Raw genomic sequence first — 22,700 nt, forward strand, 5'->3', positions numbered from 1 at the left:
TGCTGGAACAGCAGCAAGTGAAATCCAGCGTTTGATGTTTCCCTTCTCAAATGGCCCCAGCGACGCACTCCCCAAGAGCTGTGTTCTCAAGTAAGTAACTGCTGCCATGAAAGAAACAGACTCAGGGCATTCCTGTTTCCAGCTGACAGTAAGGATGGGAAATACACCACCAGTATGTCACCAGGAACACCTGCCCCAACCCTCCTATCAAAAAGGGATCCATTTAGGCCATCCAGCCACAAGCATCAAACAAAAACAAAAGAGCAGGATGAAGACAGCACAGCACACTGTTTAGGATCAGAAACCCAAGCGTGAAGCATTCCCGAACACACGCTGGTACTGTCATTTCAGCTGGGGCTGCTGCGGCCTCACTCCTACTCAGTAAGCTTGTTGGCTTACTTAGTAAGTACCAAAGGCAACTGGATGTTATCTTGCAAATACACCACAAGTACAGAAAAGCATTTCAGATAAGCTCTTTTAACAGAGTACAAGGATGAATAAGCTTAAGCGGGACAAGTAAGAATAAATTGGACAGAAACAAAACTCTTCTTCATTCCAGCAATGAATATTGAAACATTTATAAACTTCCTTCTCTGACTTCTTCAACTTAAGACAATGCTTTCTTGCCTGTGGGTAGGCTGACTGAATTTCACCCTTACTATACTGCAAATAAGCACCCCCAGGTCATTAAGAATGATTATAAAACCCACCGTTTCAGGTAACAATCCAACTTACAATAGGATTCAGCCTGCAAGAGGCTATACACTTTCCTGGGAGGTGTGGGACACCAGGCACAGACAGGTACACTCTCTCAGGAGAGGTACCACTGACCTGTTTTGGTGATAGAGGGTTGGGCAGGGGCAGGAAAGGGGAAAAGCTCTGTGAGCATTATCTGTTTCAGAGTTAGTTCTGCTCTAAAACTAATTTCTGTATAGAAGCTCCCCATTGCACAGATGAAATACCACTTTTTCCTATTTTTACTTTGCTAGCACCATAAGTCATCACCCACATTTCAAAACTGTTTCACGAATCACACAATTCTTGCAAATTAAACTGTGGCTGTCACACAAAAGGAGAAAAAGCAATCCACAAACTGAGGAAACCTAAAGCAGGTTTCCAGTAGCACAATGCCCAATTCCCAATCTATTACCAAGCTGACTGCATTCCCAGTTATCCTGGAAAGGCACAAGTCATGTCCTTTACTGTAAGAAAGCTCCAAATGGGACATACTAAAACATGGAGCGTGGCTGCATTCTGCAATCACAACTTTCTTGCAGAAGACAAAGTCTGCTTATTTAAATAAAGCAGTAAAAAAAAAAAAAAGTGCCCAAACATACCCATTCAGAGGTCCTCCGTCATTGACTACATTTAGGTGGGCCAGCTGCCTCTTCAGGTGAAGTTTGTAGCTTGCGTTAATTCGTAAAAACAACATCTAAAGAAACCACAGAACCAGAGTAATGAACCATCCCTGTGCTTGCATCACTGCCTACAGTAAGGAAATACACTGCGAACACCTTCAATCACTAATCTTTGGGTTTGTTTTTGCAGTTCATGTGATTTTCCCTTCTGCCAATCCTTCAGCCTCCTAATCTTTCTGGCCATACACAATTTCTAACACACAGGACAGTATACACACTCACTTATTTGTTACGTGTGGCACTTAGAGGACAAGTTCTTGGGAGCATGAATTTTTCTTCCCTGTTGTCTGAAGCATCTAGCCACTTGTATTAAGGCTAGAAGACAACAAATCTCTTTCCTGTACTATAATCACTTAAAGTCTTTTTTCCAAGAGAAAGCGTGAAAAACAGTTTGAAGGGACCATTTAATTTAGTGCAAAAGAGAAACTACAATTTAGTGTATTCAGTGACTGGATCAGTCCTTTCTGTCCTCAGATTTACAACTCTGTAGTAACAATAACTGCAGCAAAATACTGAAAAAAGCACACCTGGTACAATTTGGCTGCATAATACATCTGGTACAATTTGGCTACATATAATACATTTAGGGACCTTCAGAAGCCACTAAATTTGAGCAGCGTTACAGAAGAATTCCCTAAAAGGGCTGTACTCAAGCCCCAAAGTGTTGCCATTTGTGTAGAATTTCAGCATTATCTCCTGAATTGAAGATTCACCTCTCTAGACATTAAAATGCAACTCAAAATGCTGGAATCGGTCAGTTCTTCTTGCATGTCTCATCATTCTCCCTGCACATCCAAACACTTACTTCAGTTCAGACCAAGCTGCCGGCGTGACTGCTGCAAACCCCTTTAATGTGTGGGTTTCACAAAGGCTCAAAAAAGAATTGCCCCCCCCTAGATAAAGCAGAAGTCTCTCTTGTTACTGAGTTCATGTGCATTTGCAAGGGAGTTGTTACATGAATCTCAAAAATAACATTCACCTGAGTTTGCTCCTCAGGAAGCAGATCATGTATAGCTTCATGCATCTTTGCCATTTGCTTGCAGATATTCCTGAAGCATGCTGAAGGAACAGGAGCTTTCACTTCATACTGGAAATAAAAACACAACCAGTTACTCCTTTCTACCACTTTAAAACAGTTTATATAGGAGAGCTTCCAACAGCCACCTGAAGCCCTGCATTGCTAATGACATAATTAGAATCAAGGTTCATTTAGCATATCACAAATTAAAATGGTTGCTGGGCATCATCTGCTTCAGCCAAGAGCTGACATCCTACAATCTTTTAGCAGTTCTTGCTTTATAAGCACACAGTAACATTAAAAGCACTATGAAATCTGAGGATTTCCCAATTTCATCTATTCACCTTTGTTAGTTTGAATTGCTTCTCTTTACTCATTACTTTTTGTTGGCTTCCATTACCCTATGAATTACAGATGCAGAGAGAATAATCACTGTGCCAGCTACACAGATGCACGCCATGTGGCCTGCTAGCTGGTCCTCTCCTTCAGATTTGTATACGTCAATGACAGACAAGAAATTCTACCTCTGATGAATATACCCCTCAAGTACTTCATGAGAGAAAACTACTTCTCTAAGATCATATACACCCAAATTTCTGAAGAAACAAGGAAAGGAAAGCATAAAGAAATGGAAACTCCTGAAAACTCAATATTGGCCATAAAAAAAACCCCAAACTGCCCCACAAAAATGTTGCAGAAATACCTCGGAAAACAAAGTAGAAAATGTCCCTTCTCCCAGTGACTGAAATGCAAGAACCAAGACACTGGAAACCACCAGAGGGCAAGAGATTTGTTACACAGGGAACAAAATTCTTACATCCCCACCCTGGATAAGGAAAATCTGAATGTGATTTCAGAAGCACTTTGAAAAACTATCCCAGGAACAGCGAAGCCAGCTCTTCAGTTCCTGGTGGAGAGGCTGTGCTAGCACAAGCCTGGGTTAAACACTGGTAGGTCGCCTTTGGTAGGGTGATACATCCCCACAGAGCCTTGCAAAATTCAGTGGAAGAGCTGAATCATTATCACTAAATTATTTACAAATGCATTAGAGGAGATGCTCTCTCTTATGCTAGCCTGCATTGTGAAACAGAACAAAGCTTGCCTAAGTGCGGGAGAAAAAAAAGAAATGGGGAGTTTCGAGAAAGTCTTTACAGAAAAGCCAAACTGATGACTTAATTTTGACAGAAGCAGCAGAAAAATAGTGCTTACTGCTCCAGAAGCCCTGCTCCCCCTGCGCAGGACAACAGCACAGCATACAGGATTGTGCCTCAAGTCATGAAAGTTAGGCAACAAATGATTTACAATTTACCAGTATGTTGTACAGCCAAAGGGAACTGGCAAGCTGCAGCAATGGCTCTTGCATGACTACAGACAAATCACACCCTTCATCGTGACAGGGGAAAAGCAACAGCACCAGAAAGAAACATGAGCTCCGGCCCTATAAGGTGCCGGCCATTTTTATCTCCAGCTAAGGTCAACAGCATGTAATACCATAAGGGATCAGACAAAAATTTACTGCTGTTCTGTCCAAACAGTCACAAGACAGCAAGCTCCAAGAGAAGCTAAGAACCCACACTGGATTTTTTCCATGAACATTTATCGCTTTTTAAAAACCTACACTTTTTTCACTTGTTAATTATAACTGTTAAATACCCCTGTTCCTGTTTTATCTCCCTGCCAATGTTAACAGACAGATGCTGGGAACTGTCCATGCTGTTGTGAAATGCCTCACTGACCTCACAGCCTCATCACAGCGGCACTATGTGAAGACAGCTCCTGTTCCATGCAGCTCCCAGAAGGAAGCGGAGCCTGAAAATGCAAAAGTTAACTTGCCCATGTTACCCAAGTGCCAGGTCAATGTCTCATCTACTGGACCAAACTGTTTGTCTCCTACAAAGCAGGTTTCTAGACCATGCAATGCCTGTTTTTAAAGCATGCTGGACACACGCTGCTATGAAACTTGCTTGCTTGCTCATTCAGATTTGCACGCTTTAAAGCAGGTGACCATTTTATCCACAAGGCACTGAAATATTTGGACTCTCACAAAGACATTTAAAACAAAGAACACACTGACATGGTTGCACTGACATGCCCATTTGCAAATTTCTTGTTTTTATGTTCTTCACAGCCTTCAGCGCCAAGATTTCATTATTTCAGGAACAAGATGAGCCAAATTATGCGGTATGTTAGGAATAGAGGCAAATCAATACATGATCTCCTTTTCTCTTGTACTCTGTGGGTTGCATTCATGCGAGCCAGGCACTCTCAGTCAAGCCTTTAAGAGCTCTAAAGGACAGGAATATTCTCAGTTTGTATCTCGTGGCAGCTCACAAGGGAAGAATGGGCTGTAAAGATGGAAGAACAGTAAAGGATGGATACTTACTAACTACCATCAAGAACATAAACTGTGTTACTGGTTTGTGGGCTAACTTGTTTGGGATAAATAATCTAAATCCTTGCATTTGTCTTTTATTTTCAAGGGATAAGAGGTAAAGTGACCAAAAAGCCATGTTACTTCATAGAACAGGTATTGGTGGGGGGGAGCACAGAAAGCAGCAGACCACTATTTGGATGTTTAGAAAAGGGCATAAACATGTTTTAAAAAGTATAAACACAACAGGAAACAGGGAGTCTTAATTTAAATGCTTTGGCTTTTTTTCCTCCCCGAAGAGTAGGTAACACTATTTGATAGCCCAAAAACAGATGAAAAGAAAAAGCACAACATAAAATAAACAATAGAAACAGTGAGGAAGACAGAAATGCTGCCAGTTACAGCTGCCTCACTGCAGCCCCCATCAGCCTGTCCCCAACCTGTGCTCCACCAGGGAGATGCTGTGCTTCTCACGAGCAACTACAAGGAAGGGGTTGGCCCAGGCCAATCAATCAAATCTGTCACTAAAGAATTACTTTTTCTCTCTCATAGAACAGCTTTTTTTTTTTTTTTTCTTTTTCCAAAGAGCATAAGATCCAAAGCAAAAAACTAAGCTTTAAAAGCTCATGTACTTTATCTATCAGATCTGTGGGCCCAGGAGGTCCCATCTTGGGGCAGTCTCTGTCAGTGTATTCTGCCTTGAGATGAGTCAGAGTGAGCGGATCCAGCCCAGGACCAACCTGTTCCACTGATGAGTGTTCAAAAACCAAAGAACACTAAGAGCACTTCATGGGACAGCTATTAACGCTGCTACAGAGCAGGAACTGCTAAGAGCAGACCTCTAGTCCCCAGGCCTGCAGTTCAATAGATGGGCTGGTCCTTCCCCTCCAAAAACTCTTCCTCCTCCGCAGTTTTTTGCTGTTTCCTCAGCTGCAGGAAATTACACGCTCCCCACTTCCAAAGAGGCACCATCAGGAAGAGCAGGAAACGGGAACTGGCTCAGCCTGACTACAGACAAGAGCTGTCAGTGGATAAAACTGCTGAGGGTAGGAGAGCACTTCAGTTTCTAAACACCAGAGCATCTGTGCCAGCCAAAGCATTTCTGTCACTGCTGAAGGAGTAAACGAACAATTTCTTTTTGTGGGGGTGAAGGCGAATCACACCCAGGTGACAAATGTTAAGACAAAACACATTCTCAAGTACAGCACAGAGCTTTCTGTTTATACAGTTCAAAGAAGTTCAAACAAGTCCTGATCAGGAAAGTTTAAGACTCCATTTGAAACATCTAGACTGTATACAATGAGACCTCCAATTGCAATTTAGAGAGTGTATAATTATTTCCATAAATCATTACCTTGGATAATAGTTTGTCAAATAAGCTATCCATTATGGCAACGAGCTTTGCTGAAATTTCAGCTATGTGGTCGTGATAATCCTGTAATGGAAGAAAGCAGGTTTTATTTACTATCTAATAGCATTCATATTCTTCACAGCACAGCTGAAAGGCAGAACTTTGTGTTTAATTAGGAAATGCCAAAAGAATTACCTTCGTAATGTGGTCAAAATGCCTGAGCATGCTAAACTGCTTCGGCTGCAGTCGAGCTTCAAAATGAGCCCTGATAATAGGAATGTAGTGTACGATTAGCTGTAGGCAACGTGAAGAAAGGGCTGTAAATCCAGAAGTGAGAGAGGGAAAGAAAAATAATTTTGTTATTACACAGGAAGAGACATTTTGTATGGACTGTATCTCCTTTAACACAAATAACAGATCTGATGCAATTTAACTTTTTTTTTTTTTTTTTTTTTTACACACACAAAGAAAAAAAGGAGGTAAGCATTTGTTTCCACTGGGAAACCCCACCCAGTGAAGACGCCACACTAGTACCTGCTTACCAGCTTCTGTAAGATACAGGTTAAGGGACTAATTTTACAAGAGGCTTTAAGTGTCTACTTGACATTTTGAGCCCTGAGCACACACAGACATCAGAGAGATCTCAAAAGACCTGACTCATCAGCTACCTAACCTCAGCAGCCACATTCTCAAGACATCAATATTTCTTCTGCAGGAGGTGTACATAAACACCCTCCCCTGCCAGTGCTGAGCTGCCCAGAGCCTGTTCCTGCCTGGATTGGGAATCCAGCAGGATTCCCAAAACTGAGCTTCTACTGTGTCCAACAGGGCCCAAGCCAGCAGCAGAATACATGGTGGTGGCAGCATGGTCACCACACTGGCCAAACCTTCTGGAACAAAGACCTGACCCAGCTTTTCTCTGCTCACTTGTGTCTGTTCCAACACTACAGCCCATGGCCCCTTGCAGGGGAAGCCTCTCAACTCATCCTCCTCAAACTATTGCCTTTTTAAAAGGGAAATGCAGACTGGTAATCAGGACACCCTGCAACATGGGAACTGCCAGTTCAAACACCTGCTTCTACCCATCAACCAAAAGCTCTTAATTTCAGGAGACAGTTTAGAACTGGGGGCTCTAGTAGCATGTCAGGCTTTCTGTAACATGGAACTGAGTACCTAGTTCTCCCCAGTTTTTCAGAGCAGCTAAAGCAGTCCAGGCAGGTAACTTGGGGCTGGCAATTCAGCTAAATAGATGCACACTGAAAATGAGAAACTCTAAAGCCCAAATCATAGTCTGGATTCAGAACACAGGCACAGAGCCCCAAGTTATCTGACTGTACCAGGACATTCAGCCACATAAAGACTAACTATTCGACTTAGACCCACCCACAGAAATAATTTCATGCATTACTGACATGTGGTTATAACTCACAGGAGCTGTATGTGGACATGGCGTTACAGAATACAGCACCATGGGGCAGACAGGACAGCACAGCTCAGCGAAATGCATGGGGACAAAAGGGGTTTGGCTGCATTCCTCTATCTACGTACCTCCAGTCTCAAGATCTGAGCACCAAGCGGCTCCCAAGCATGCCAAAGTCAATGCTGAAAAAGTAACTACGCCTTCCCACAGTCAAAATATTTTCATGGAAAACTTGCTAGCCTGTATATTTGTTCTTATGCTTCCTTCATGTAACACAGTGAACCTTTAAATTTAAAGTCATCCAGTAGACAGTAAAGGAATTCAATGGATTTTAGTGCACCCCTTAATCAGACAATTCACTATCTTTTATACATGCTTTACCCCCTAACCAGCAAGGTCTTATCACCCTCTGTGTTCCATGCACAGCACCACGACGCAAACATAGCTTTTCATAAATGCTATGGGGTTTTTTGTGTTTGGTATTTTTTAAACAGGCAGGAGAACAAGCTTTGACATTTTAAATATAGAAATCCATACCTAGGTTTTTTGTAGTGATTGTTTTCAAACCAACAACTTGCAACGCACCAGCTCCAAGCACTAGTTGGCAACTTCTAGAGTTGAAATACTGTAAGAAAAAGGTAATGAAAATGCATGCTGACTCTTTAACAACTACACATAACCACAGTTGAGAAATACCATCAACAGAATTTTGCAAGATTAAACAGATTATTATGAAGGCCAGTACCAGAGTTTCACATAGTGCTTACTACAGAAGAGTCCGTGACTGTTAACTAGTAAGACAAAAGGAACTTTTTCACCACTCTCAGTAGTCACTGGCCCGTAGTATTTTTTGACTCAGCTTACACTAAAGCACTCAAGGCTGCGTTTCAGTAAAGGGAAGTAGAAATACTGCTATTAAAAACACAGTTAGTTACTCAGTGATTTCAATTCAGGGACTAACTTCTGCTTCTCTACAACACCTTTGGGTGATGCTTTTCTCAGTATGAAAGAAAAGCAGCAAGTCAGACTTGCTGCAGACTAGCTATGTTCAGCCTTAATTTGAAAGCCATACACAAGAACAGCTTTGTACTAGAAATCTATAAAACATACTTCTCAAACCAGGACCTTGGATAAGTGAAGGGTAAGGATCTCACTAGTTTTGCTAAGTAGAGTAGACAAGTGTCATATCAGAATGGAAAACACCAAAAGAACGAGTTTCTGCTCTGGCTCTAGACCTTCCCCACTGCTGATGTTAAAGAAAACTTGAAAGCACTGAAACCCGCTGCTGCTGAGGTGGCTGAATCTGTGTTTGTAACACTATAAAATACTGAGATTAAGAAATGATGCACAGAAGGTGATAAGCCACATCAAAAACCAATTCTGTAACAATGCCAGGTATAGTGGACAACTCATGACTTGATCTTCCTAACTTAGTTCAAGGAGAAAAGAAGTTATCATTAAATGCACACAGGCTAGCAAAGTCTCTGGACAGTAAGACAGTTCCTGTTAGCATATTCTGTCTTATTTTGGAATTCTGCTCCATCACCCAGTTTGAGACACCAGATATTCTAGACTGGCTTGGGTGCTGCAGTAGAGACAGAGGAGCCATGGCTGTTGTCCCCAATTTCTGCACTGAATGGAGAGCAGAAGTCCCAGGGCTCATGTTTGAACAGAAATATCCTGTTGACACTGGGGTGGAAACTGGGAGGCAAAACCTATAGAGAGTTGATCCTTTCTCATGCACCTGAAGAAAGATTCACAAGAAATTGTGACAAGGTTGCGTGCAGCTTGTGTCTGTAACACAGAGGATTTCCCTCACAGAGAGCTCCTTTTGTTTTGGGCCACAGTCCTGCCTCAGAGGTCTTGCTTCACGATAATGCAAGAATTTCAACCATCCTTGAGTAAAAACAGGAAACAATTTTTCTGGCTATTGCCTGGTATCAGTCACAAAACCCAGGACCAGAGGATACACCGTGAACTCCACACAGCCGCTCTAGGCTGCCAGAGTGGTGTATCCGGGGCCAGAAGTGCAACCCAGACCTAGTGCCACAACTGAACCTGAGCTACGTGTGACCCCTGACCCAAGAGAGGCATAATCTACTCTGCTCTCAGACGGAAGTCAGCGTCCGAAACTGACATTCACTTCATCTCCTCCTGAAAAGCAAGACCTTTTCTTATGCCTCCTGGTGGACTTCAGAAGTAGATCCACTGACCCAAAGACAGATATATCCCACACAGCCTAAGCCCCTCTGATGTATTTAGCTCAGGTTAGCATCAACTCATTGACTGCTTGGCAGCCCATTAAAAACATGCTCTATAAAGGATAATAGACACTCATATTCTCCCCCTGCCTTTTGTGAATATTACTCAGTTACCGGATGGCCTGTTGCAAACAAAGCAGAGAGGAAGCAGCATGCCTGAAACATCAAAAGAGCAATACCCCCTCCTTGTGACTGCTTGGAGGAAAGCATTTCTGTGTTTCAGCACCAAGGCTGCAAGCCTTCTCTTATCTGCACCAACTAAACAACTCCGGTAATTATGATCGTGTTTTTGTCTATATGCAGGTGTCATTTCACTCTGGTTGCAGCCACAGTTCAAAACAGCCTGGAATTTCATTACCTGGGAACACTTTGCAATTTCCATCACAATAAAGACTAGCTCTTGCTACCTTCAAAGCTTGCTAGCTGACAGTTGTCAAACAAGAAGCATAGTGACCAGCAAGGACACCTTGAGTGGCTCTTATTTTGTTCAAAGTGTAATAAACGAGCTTTTGTTTTTGCTAGCTGTTCTTGTCATTTCTCCAATTGATGGCACCTTGCTGCCAGATAGGAAATACAATAATTAAACTGCACACGGTTTCAATAGCAAGGAATAAAATGCAAATGACAAAGCTAGAATAAGATATGGTAGGGAGAAAGAAGTAATACAGAGATGCAAATCTAGACAAGTTTGAGGCATCTGCTGCTACTCTGCCAGCCAAAAGGTGCTGCAAGACCTGAGTGAAGCAGCAGCTGGAGAATGAGAGGTGAAGCAGGGCATCCCCAGTCCCAGACTGACTGATTTGCCTCAGATGGTGCTTTCAAAGGGGCAGTTTTGTAGATGAATCTGAATGATGACTGCAGTGAAGAGTGTTCCTGCATCTGGTTATTCAGATAAGAAATACCAACAGGAAGATTATTTAAAGGTCCATCTCCTAGGGTGTGTTTCCCTTCCCCATCCCTCACCTTATGTGAAATATACTTTTAGAGAGTAGAATCTGTTCATCTTTCAATGATTATGCTTATGTTCAGAACCCTAATACCTGACATAACCTTTGTGGGCAAAGACACAAGGGAAAACCTTGAAATAAATTAACTGTTAGACTTTGGAGCCTATAAATACATATATATATACACACACATATATATAAAAATTATTTTTTATTATTGTTTACTTATATTACCTTGCAATATCTGTGCTTTACCAACTTTCTTCTTCCTTAGTGAGGAATAAATGACAAAAAGGTCCTGGTCTTTCATCATCGTTACATTTTACAACAGAAGCTTCATCCCATACAATTTTTCATGCTTCTACTGGCTATACCTCTACTGACTTGTAAACACCAAGGGACTTGTTTCCTTCCTGAATATAGATATATCTCTGTGGCATCTGGGATCAAATTGCTGTTTCTTCAGCAGCATTAATCCTACATCCAGCCTGAAGGACAGGCAGCTATGACAAACACTACTAGATGGGATTTCCAGTATTCCAGGTGAAGAGGAATGACAGCCTTCCTGAAGTTAATTCACACAACAAATTGCATCTTTAATGCCCTTAGCTTAAAAGGCTACCTTATGGCACAATAACAAACGCCATCATTTTAAGACAATTATATCATTTATATGAAATCATAAGACAGTAAGACATATTCTCCTCCCTGAATACCCCTGATGAGCACAGTCGGTACATTTGGAGTCATACCTTCAGTAAATCAGACAGGCGGGTAAGCATGTCAGTGGTGATGGAAGGAATGTTATCCACACACTGGCAGTACTCAAGGATTATTCTTATTAACAGCAATACTGTCCTACAAGAGAGGAAACAGCCAAATATGTCACCTCAGTGCACAGAAAATGCTGAAAAATCAAACACAGGCCAATCACGTTGGTAGAAAGCTACCTGATGCTAGAGATTAGAGCATTAAATAAACCCACTAACTGATCTGAAGTAGAAGTAAAACATAAGAGAAGATATAGCTAAAGATGGTTATAAAGAATACTCATTCCACAGGGCGGCATGTGGAAAAAGTACTTAACACATATGAGAGAAAATCTCTGAAGTTCATTGGTACAACTTTTTAATCTCCAAAAAAGCTACTGTGGAACTAGAAGTCTCCACATAGATGTTGGCAGGGGACAAAAAATCCAAAGCTTCTTTCTTGTACTACTGTATAATTCCGGCCAACTTTGAGCAAATATAAAAATCCATAGAATATAGACAGCAACTACCATTGAAAAGGATGTAATGAATGCTAAGGAGTCACAAACACAGACAACAGCTGTGAACAAACAGCAGCAATATTCAAAGATGCTCAACACCTAATTTCCCCCGAATTCAGCAGGCACTGGAGAATTTGGGAGCTACTGGATGGAATTAAGGCAGCTCCACAAAGAGCAGGTACGTTCCTTTGAATTCAAATACACAGAAGGCAGGAAAACTAAGGCAAGATCAAATGTTCAGAGTAGAAATTCTAACATTTCAAAAAGTTAAATCTTTCTCTTCCTTCAGGCAGTAGAGTACAGAAAGATGATGAACAATCAACTGAAAATAAACACCTGGAGAATTTTTTGAGAACATCTAGGCTTTTTTTTTGTGAATACATTTTATTTGATGAATTACAATGAAACTATGTAGAAGTCTGTAGAACTGAAACAAATACTTGGACCAACATGAAGCTCACAATTGCTTCACAGAGCTAAATATAACAAATTTCAAATGAGCAGAGATGGATTATCAAACACATCAGCTATTAAGTAAATTTTATCCTTTAAAGCATATTCAAATGCTCCTACTCGACCTGAAATGCTCTTTTGCAGTGATATCAGTTGGCTGGAACAGAAGTTCTGAGTCATCAGCTTCTGTTTCTAATCAAACAATGACGCATCATCATGAAGCAACTCATAAAATGACAGCTGGTCAAAGATATTATGTAAATCAGAACTTTAAAGTTTGGGGTAAATTGATGTTAGGACTCTGGGGAGTGAGATCTTCCAGGTTTTACTCCCTCCCCAAAACCACTCTCATGCATATTTAATGCTTAAGCCTCATAGCCTTTGGAAACACAGCTTGCTTTTAAACGGAAGAAGTATGTGAGTATCATATATTTCAAAATGTCTTTGATATAACCAGCTTTAAGGAACTACTTTCCAATCCAAAGCAATCGGGATACCAAGGAATAGCATATGCAGCTTGTGAGATAGCCCATATCTTATTTCTTATTCTGAATACGGTAAGCAATCATTCAGTGTTGGACTCATGTATTTGAGGTTGTTTAGCCTGGAGAAGAGAAGGCTCCGGGGAGACCTTATTGTGGCCTCTCAGTACTTAAAAGAGGCTTATAAGAAAGATGGGGACAGACTTTTTAGTAGGGCCTGTAGTGACAGGGCAAGGGATAATTGTTTCAAACTAAAGGAGGGTAGATTCAGACTAGATATAAGGAAGAAATTTTTTACAATGAGGGTGTTGAAACACTGGCACAAGTTGCCCAAAGAGGTGGTAGATACTCCATCCCTGGAAACATTCAAGGTCAGGTTGCATGGGCCTTTGAGCAACCTGATCTAGTTGAAGATGTCCCTGCTCATTGCAGGAGGTTGGACTAGATGACCTTTAAAAGGTCCCTTCCAACCCAAACTATTCTATGATTCTATGATTTTGCCAGAGATAACCTATATTGCAAGAAATAACAGTGTGCTATGAAGACAAACCTGTAATTTTCATGACTGTATGTTTTCATGAAATAACTGGAAAAAAAAAACATATTCAAATGAAACCATAAATTTCAGCCTAGTCATTCAGAGAAGAAACAGCATTTTAATGAACAGAAGAGCTTGCAAAGTTTTATAACTGTTTGGGAACTAGAGAGAAACCAGTCTGTGAAAGGAGAGGGATTTTTTTTATTTAAATAAGATTGTTAAAGCTGTTAGTATTCATCACAGTTCTACTCAAAAGTTCTTGCCAACTAACCCACTGCTATGAGAAAGAAAGTGCATCTTACCCAACTGTTGCATATTTTTGTCCTTCAACAATAAGGAATTCAGCTGGCTTTCTTTCTTCAGTAGCTAGACATTTTAGCAAGAAAAGAAAAGGGATTAATTGAACTAAAAACAAGTACAAAAAATGCTAGTTTCTAAAAATTTAGTGTTTACTTGCTAAGGCTTGAAAAAAAAAACCAAACAACATTCAATCTTTGGAGCACTGCTCTCTTTTACAATATTTATTATATAGTTGGTGACCCATCATAATTACTACAACCTATAAAGTTACTTTTTAATCTGCTGCGATTTTAGATCAAAAAGCCCAACAGTCATTATGGACTTAGAAACTTCAAATACAACAGGTTACAAATAGAAGAAGAAAAGCAGAAAAAGTTACCAGGTTTTCTACTATACATTCTCAAATGATTTGCTCTGTATATTAATATTTTAGCGTCAAACCACTTCTTCCTCAGGCTTCACAGCAGAAGCTCTTACTGATGCAGCTTTTCATGCTAAATTTGATCCACCAGTTTCCTATCTTCTTGAAGGAAGCTGCAAGAGCCTATTTTAAGAGCAATGGTCAATGAGCATATTTTGACGTCATGTTCCATAGTTGGAGTGATTATTGCCTAATATGCCCTCTGTATCCGTTATATTCCTTTTGGGGAGCTGGGGTTTCTCTATTACTGTATTTTCTTCTACTGGCATTTTCCTTGCCGTCTATGTATGTTTTCTTCCTCTTCCAGCTATTCACACACATTCATCGCTGCAGTATTGGATGAGTATCCCCACAAGGTAAGAACGTGTTATGCATTCCCATTTTGCACATGGGTAAATGGGGTGCAAGGAGAAAAAAGTAACTTGTCTGAGGTCAAACGAGGTTTCTGTAGCAAGGTAAATAATTGAATGTACATGAGTTTTCGCTTCCATGAGCAGCCACACAGCACGCTGCCTTTCATTTGAACAACTCACAGATGAAGTAGTGGGAAGGAGCAAGCTTTGTTTAACACAGGGGGGCCGAGCACACACACATGCTCCTCAGTCCCTTGCAATACTTCAGTGGTATGTTCCGGGGAACAACTGAATTTGTGCAAAGACTGTAAGCCTCTACACTGGGAATACTTATATAAAAAAGTAGCTCCCTTCCTGTGCTAACACTTAAATGGGTTTTCAAAAAAAAAAAAAAAAAAAGAAAAAAAAGATCTTTAAAAGGTCAGCACAAGAAGTTTCAACACCAGTAAAAGGGAAAAAAAAAAGGAAAAAAAAACGGTATCACCTTCCTTCTGATCCCCCCAGAAGACAGCGAGCAAACAGATCAAGAGTGACATCGGAGTATGTCCATCAACATTCAATAGCAGCATTTGCTGATAATAAGTTCAGTTAACAGTAGGACTGCAAGATACACACCTGCTGGTTTTTTTTCAGGGAGAGAAATTCTGCCATCTGACACCGAATCTACAAGATCCTGAAACTCGGCAGGAACTTCAGCTTGCTTCCAGCGCTCGTTGTCCAAAAGTAGGCTAGTTATAAGCACAAAAGAGAGGAGGCTGAGAAAATGAAATGCCTTGTCTTGACACTTCTCCTGCCTGTAATGTCGTGGAATCAAAACTACAGTAATTTAAAAAGCCAGTGGCCCAAAATGGTATGTTATTCACCTTCATTAGAAAGAGGTGCCCAACAATTGGCAGTAGCAAAACAGAAAAACACTGTGTTGGCATAGAGATCTCACAATTTGATCATTCAATCTATCATAGAGGACAAAAGACTACACTAGACAATAAAGATCCTTATGACATCACTGCCACTGAAGTAATGTGCAAATACTAGAATTTAAACAGCTTTTTTGATGGATGAGAGCAAAAAGACTTGATCTATGTTACTGGGAAGGCTGTTCCCCAGGTGGTTTGGGTTTTTTTTAATTGTTATTTTTGTTGGAGGTTTTTTGGGTTGGTTTTTTTTGTTGTTGTTGTTGGTTTGGATTTTAAAGAAACAAACCAAAACAGGTTGGAAGTGAATTATCCTGAAGTTACTTAACCCCTGAGACAGAGCAATCCTGCCCTTCAATGTCAGTCTTGAGTATTTCCTGTGGCTATTACTGCCCTTATTTAGGTAACTGTAGAACAATCCAGTTTGAAGAACTGTTACAAAACCAGTAAAAGTCTAAACCAATTGGAAATAATAGGGGTTTAATACAGTTTTTTCAGCCCCTGCTCTTAAGTACAACTGGCTTACTAGTGTTCTAGGCAACAAAAGATTGTGTTTGCCTGGCATATGATTGATAAAATTATTCATGTAAGAACACAAAGATCTTCTACCCAGAGATACCTTAGTTTCGTCTTCCTCTCTTCATGGAATCTATTCACAAATCTATTGGCTTGACTCTGAAGTGCTCCTCGCAAGGACATACTTTTCCTGCCGCAGATCTGCTCAGTATCTAAGATAAAGCCTTCCATCAAGCGAGAAAGAGCAACAAACTCGTTGGAATTCAGCTTCTCTAGGAAGCCATCCTATATCCAAACAGAACCATTGTAAGGAGACATAACACTACAAAAATTCAGAGACATAAAGAAATAACTAATCAGCATGTCTGAGGTCTACTAGTATTTTAAGAGGCACATTATTTAACCCTACATGGGACAGAGAAGGCAGACTGCAGTGCAAGCAACTACCTTGTCATAGATATGCATTCTCTGCATGGAGTTTCAAAGACAGCAAGTCAGAATATTAAGAAGAAGAAAAAAAACCCAGAAGTAGCAGAAATCCACATTGCCTAACAGTGACATGATATGTTAATGCTTGTGTGCTCTGGGCATTAACATCAAGCACCTGTGGCAGCAGGAACAGTTACTTAATTTCAATTGAGAATGCCATTTCAGAACTCTCACTCATTAAACCAGTAACTTGGGAGTAAATTCTCTTTAAGGATGAGACACCAACAGCAGTCTGACCCAAGCTCCTTACCTTTGCTCTTGCCATGAGGAACTTGACTGAACGATCATGGCAGATATCAGAGGCATTATAAAGTAACTCTTGAATATTGTTTGCCAGCCTGACCAGTTCCAGGTCAGTCAGCTTCATGTCATCACTGATCCTACAAATGACAGAATCGGTTGGTTGAGCATCAATTTATAAAAAAAAAACCCCAAGTATATTTCTGCTCACAGGTTGAAGGAAGAAAGAGCCTTGCAGCAACTGTCAAATGCAGACAGTCAGTTAATCACCAAAGTCACTTTGTACAGATGAAATCTTCTAAGCTGCTGTCAATGTCATGTCAATCCCTGTAACAAGGAAACGTACAGCTGCACATCCTTATATTTTGTTTTAAATCCACATTCTAATTGCTATTAATGGTCTAAGAGAAAACACGATATAGCCATTACTAATACAATAAATATTATTAACATTTAGTGAGCTAAAATTTACCCAGTTCCTGTAACATTTGAGCATCACAAGCATATGACAGATAAAACACAGCATTTTTCTTCCACTGCAAGTGTAAGGCCTAAAATACCTACTCTGCACTCCCCATCACCTTAATCTACAGGCTGTCATTCTATTAGCTCTTTAGACTTCAGGCTCCTAAGTTGGTGCTTTTTAAAAAAAACTTTTGTGATTTGCCTACTGTTTTGAGGCTAGCCCATAGCACAGCTCTGCCATTCATGTAATTAGTTAGGATAACAATCTTTTCATCCAGTGTGGATGCTCAAAGGACTGACAGTATGAGAGGAGAGAGAAAACCCTGGACACTACAGAGCAGCAACTGGGCTAAAATTATTGTAACTGTGTCGTGGTTTAACCCCAGCCATCAACTAAGCACCACGCAGCCACTCACTCACTCCCCGCAACCCAGTGGGAAAGGGCAGAGAATTGGGGAAAAAAAGTAAAACTCACAGGTTGAGATAAGAACAGTTTAACAGAACAGAAAGGAAGAAACTAATAATGATAATAACAACAATAAAATGACATTAATAATAATAGGATTGGAATATACAAAACAAGTGATGCACAATGCAGTTGCTCACCACTCGCTGACTGATGCCCAGTTAGTTCCTGAGCAGCGATCCCCCCAGGCCAACTCCCCCCAGTTTATACACTGGGCACCACACCTCATGGTATGGAATACCCCTTCAGCCATTTTGGGTCAGCTGTCCTGGCTGTGTCCCCTCCCAAATTCTTGTGCCCCTCCAGCCTTCTTGCTGGCTGGGCATCAGAAGTTGAAAAATCCTTGACTTAGTATAAGCACTACTTGGAAACATCAGTGTGTTATCAATGTTCTCCTCGTACTGAACTCAAGACATAACACTATACCAGCTACTAGAAAGCAAATCTACTCTATCGCAGCCCAAACCAGGACAGATTGTAATTTTATTAGCCTGCTCCAAACACAGAGCAGAGGTGCAAAAAAACCAGATAAGGGATAAAGCAAGTTCATTTTACAACAAAGTTATGCAACCAGCCTCAGAAACAACTTCATTGCTCAAGAGCTCTAGCTGGGTGGTATATTTTTAGCAAACTTGGCAAAGTGCTCCAGACCAGTTCAGATCCAACTCTCTTCTCCTTCCCTGCTCCTCACTGTAACCCCGGACTCCTCTTCACATGGCATTTCTCTTCCAGTGTACAACAGATGTTTGGACATACAGAGGCCCAAATTTATTTTATGCACAGCATATTTATTTTAAATCTATCTCCTTCAGCCAGTGTTGTGATTTGATGGGGAAAGTCTCTATCAAAACTGACAGTTGCTTAAACACAGAAGTATAGACACTTGAGTACCAATCAGCTAGAGCACGCAGGCCACTTTCTATCTTCCACCTTTCAGCAGGGTAACAAATGGTATTTCAATTTTGCTTCACAGAAGTCTGTATCCAGACATGCTGGCTTTTGAAATGGCTCATGCCTGAGTCCCACACACACTATACCTGGTTCTTTTAAAAAACGTAGCTCTGACTTCCAGCCATAAATAAGGTATGCATAAAAGGATGCCAAAAAGGTTACAATTCTGGAGCACCACAGGGCAGCACTGCCTATGTTACCAAAGCACTGAGATGGTTTTATTTAACCATGCAAGCCAAATAGTTGACAATGAACAGCAGGTTTTTCTCTAGAATTTATCAAGGTGTATTCCAGAAAGCCAGCTTAAAAACAAAACAAAACAAAACAAAAAACCAGAAAAAATAGCCATAGGGAACATAGATGCTTCTGCCTGCTAAAAGCATGACAAACAATCTGTCTTTCATGTAGGCTAGACTTGCATCTCTACTGCTCTCTACAGAAGCAGGCTCCCGAGCAGAACAGATGGGGAGGGGCCCCTTTTCTGTAAGAAGTGACATAATCAGACCCCATACCACTACACATCGAGGTGAAAACAAGGCAAATAAACAAAACAAAGGTGAGCTGGGGACAGTGCAGTCTGATGGCAGTCTCTGGGAGTGATGGCAGAGAGCCACTGCACTTCACTTACCTAGAAGAGCGCATTCCTTCAAAGTAATTTTTGTACTGTATCATTAGAAACAACCGCCTGCACCTAACACCTTGCTTCTGACATGTTGCAAATTGGAGACAGGCAGCACATTTACTTACATCATCTCTACTCCCCCTGGAGTAACTGAAGACGATGTTTGCTCTTTGCTGGATGAGGAATCGGTAGTGCACTCTGGTTCAGAGACCGAATCACTGCTACAGGGCTCACTGTTTGGGGAAGTGTTTCTCTGAGAGGTAGTGTCAGCTGCTACAGGCAGGAGGTCCCCTTCGCTGAATGCATCGCTTATAAACATGCCTTCATGAGTCAGGTAAGCCACTTCTGTGTCCACCGTACTGTCTTTAGCAGAGTTCTTTTGTAAGGTATCCTCCAAGTCTCTGGTTTTTTGGTTCTTGTCTAGAACCAAGAAAACCACGCTACGGATAGTATTTAACGTTGCCTAGAATCAAATATAACTTTTATTACAAAAAACCCAAAACCCTGTGCCACAAGCTTGTGCTAGAAAGAGATTTTCTTTTACCCACAAAATTAAACTAAATCCTGGCTTTATTTTCTATTGTGTAATTAGCATTTGGAGGCAGACCCATCCATCCGACGGTAATCAATATCAGATGTTTCTGAGAACAGTGAAAGAAACCTCATTTGGAGCAATCTAACACATACAAAAGTTCTGTCCTAATCCCTAGCAGCCTGAAACGGATGTAATCACACAACAAGAGGTATTATCTCCTTCCCACTGCTCTCTTTGTTAGCACTAATCATTTTTTTGCCCTGGATGCCGATATTCACGTATCCTTCTTTCAATCAAAGTTGAACTCTATAAGCAAAACCAACACCTTAAGATTTCAAATGGAAAGTAACTTCATTCCATTTCATTTCTCAACTATGTGAAGCTCTTGGTAAATTAATATCTTACCTTTATTCTCTTAAGAAAGATGGTAAACTTAGAAAAAATATTCTTCAGTAAATCAAACCACTGAGGAAAATTCATCATCCTCATCTGGTCTGCAAGCCTAAAAAAAGAGCAGTATTCAGTAAACAGCAAATGTTTACCGGCTGTGATGCCTACTGGCACATAAATTAAAAAAAACATGCTTTAAATGGAATTGTAAATATAAGGAAAACTGTGTAGATCTTTATCTGGCAGAACAACAGACCTCACCTGAACAACAGTCACGATCAACACAATGTATGCAAGTGGAATGGGGAAGGAGGTATATAAAAATACATCATACTGAAAAAATGAAAGCCTCACATTTACCATTTAGTTTTTTCCAGGGCATAATGTTCTTTTCCCTGGGATAAGTATGTGTTATTAACCCCTCTCCCTTGTTGGTAATATTTTCACAAATCATGTGGGGGAAAAAAAAATTTTTTAAATTAAATTAAAATATTTTACAAGTGTTACAAAAGCCGTGTTAAGTCCATTTTGTTGCATTGCAATGAGACCACTTCTGCTATTAAAGTGCAAGTCAGCTGTTTGTGGCAAAGGGCAGAAAAGTAATTGATAGAACAAAAGTTAAACCCTGTAATACACAGTTAGGACCCAATAGCAGAACAGTAAACTTTGGAGAATGGCGACCAAATATCCAATGTTTAAAAATGACCCTGTGTCCAGTCTTTTTCCAATCTGGGTATGAATCCCATGCAGATTCTGCCAGTCACTTTGCTTTGTCAGCTGGTCTGGTTTCATTTATCTTGGGGCAACCCTTTGCTGAGCCACACGAATCATGGAGCTACAGAACAGAAAAACAGAAGCTGGAAAGGGCCTCTAGAGCTGGGACATCTGGAGGTAGCTTGTCCAACCCCTGCTCAATGCAGGTCCAACTAGATCGGGTTGCCCTGGGCCCTGCCCAGTCAAGGCTTGACTATGTCCCAGGACAGAGATCCCACAGCTTCTCTGGTCCCCTGTTCCAGTATTTGACCATCATCATAGGGAACACATTTTTCCTAAGATTCAACTATAATTTCTCATCTTTCATCTTGTGCCCATTGCCACTCATCCTTCCCCTGCCCACCTCTGATAGGAGCCTAGTTCTGTCTACAGCTCTGCTATAACCCTCCCATTGGGTAGCTGTGGGCAGTTCTCCCCAGAGTCTTCCCCTCCCCAGGCTGAAGGGGGACTGAGCTCCCTTGGCTGTTCCTTCTACTGTCCATGCTTCAGCCCCCAACCAACCCAGTGGCCTCTGCTGGATCTCAGTGTCTTTCTTGTTCCTCGACCTGCTGATTATGCTAACGTGGCCCAGGCTGCGGCTGCAAGGGCACGCTGCTCATCCATGGCCAACCAGTTCTCCACCAGGGACCCCCAGGTCCTGCCCTGCAAAGCTGCCCTGAAGCCAGCCAGCTCCTGCCTCTCTTCTTGCAAGGGGTTGCTCCTCCCAAGACACAGAACTTGGCATTTGCCTTTGTTGGGCTTTTTGAGGTTCCTGCCAGACCATTTCTTGGGTCTGAAGTTGTCTGGTCTCCTCTCTGGATAGCTCCTATTCTCATTCATGCAGGAGGTACCGAAAGCACTGACACATTTTAATACAAAATCCCAGATTATGACAATAGGGAATGCCTTCAGGTAGTTAAGAGATATACGCCTAAATACAGTAGTTTACGCTTCATGCACTGAAATTCACAGAATTTTAGTATTTATTTTAAAGGTAAGTTTAAGGTAACATTAGAATCTGAATGAGAAGGGGAATACACAATATTCTCACAGAGGCGGACAGAAGCAGAGGTTTAAGGTGAAACAGAAGGATAATCCTTAGTTATAGGGCAATTTAAGCACAAATTAGAACGGTAAGTTTATCTATGCTAAAAAACATCCATCTCCTATCCCCACCCACCACCAAAAAAAGGATCTGGCTGTATACTTACTTAACAACCACTTCTGTATCTATTTCTTCTATCTGCGATACCGTATTAACCACACACTGTCAAATTTAAAAGGGAAAAAAAACAAAACAAAAAAAGATCTTAGCTTCTTTCTAACCGCTGCTGAGTTTTACAACATACAGAATAATCCTCAAGTTAAATAAGGAAAAGTAAAATAATAAAGGCAAGACATATCTGTATCATTTAACAACTTGTTTCTCTAACAACAAACAAAAAACCCCCCCAAACCCCGAAAGCCACCCCCCCCAACATCTATTTGCAAAATACAGATGATCAAAACGTTCCCAACTGTGTACTAAGCTCTGGAGGACACACTGGCTCCATCTCGAAGGGACCTGCTTTTCTGAGCATGGATGCTAAGCATCGTTTCAAAAATGTCTCTCAGGTCAGGTACTTAAGAATAGAAGCCATATTCTTTCCCCTTCTGAAGCGACTGGCTTTGGAAAATGTTGGCTGACTTCCTTTTCAGCTTTAAATATGGGACTTAGGAACTAACCTACACTGGAAGGAACAGCACCAGGGAAGTG

General features: G+C 41.1%; 1 protein-coding gene across 3 annotated transcripts in view; it reads right to left on the minus strand.

Annotated features, from left to right (window-relative positions):
• Positions 1–22,700, minus strand: part of VPS54 (VPS54 subunit of GARP complex) — a 54,272-nt gene that overhangs the window by 1,989 nt on the left and 29,583 nt on the right. For all 3 annotated transcript variants that reach the window (XM_069787460.1, XM_069787461.1, XM_069787462.1), the window contains 13 exons: positions 22,156–22,211; positions 20,207–20,303; positions 19,392–19,729; positions 16,773–16,902; positions 16,137–16,318; positions 15,219–15,331; positions 13,832–13,895; positions 11,539–11,644; positions 8,116–8,203; positions 6,354–6,475; positions 6,162–6,242; positions 2,398–2,505; positions 1,338–1,432 (listed from right to left, as the gene is read on the minus strand). In XM_069787460.1, coding sequence (XP_069643561.1) covers positions 1,338–1,432; positions 2,398–2,505; positions 6,162–6,242; positions 6,354–6,475; positions 8,116–8,203; positions 11,539–11,644; positions 13,832–13,895; positions 15,219–15,331; positions 16,137–16,318; positions 16,773–16,902; positions 19,392–19,729; positions 20,207–20,303; positions 22,156–22,211 — 1,580 coding nt within the window. The remainder of the gene's footprint in view (positions 1–1,337; positions 1,433–2,397; positions 2,506–6,161; positions 6,243–6,353; positions 6,476–8,115; positions 8,204–11,538; positions 11,645–13,831; positions 13,896–15,218; positions 15,332–16,136; positions 16,319–16,772; positions 16,903–19,391; positions 19,730–20,206; positions 20,304–22,155; positions 22,212–22,700) is intronic.

This window comes from Haliaeetus albicilla, chromosome 7 (genome assembly GCF_947461875.1).
Source record: "Haliaeetus albicilla chromosome 7, bHalAlb1.1, whole genome shotgun sequence".
NCBI classification, from domain to species: domain Eukaryota; kingdom Metazoa; phylum Chordata; class Aves; order Accipitriformes; family Accipitridae; genus Haliaeetus; species Haliaeetus albicilla.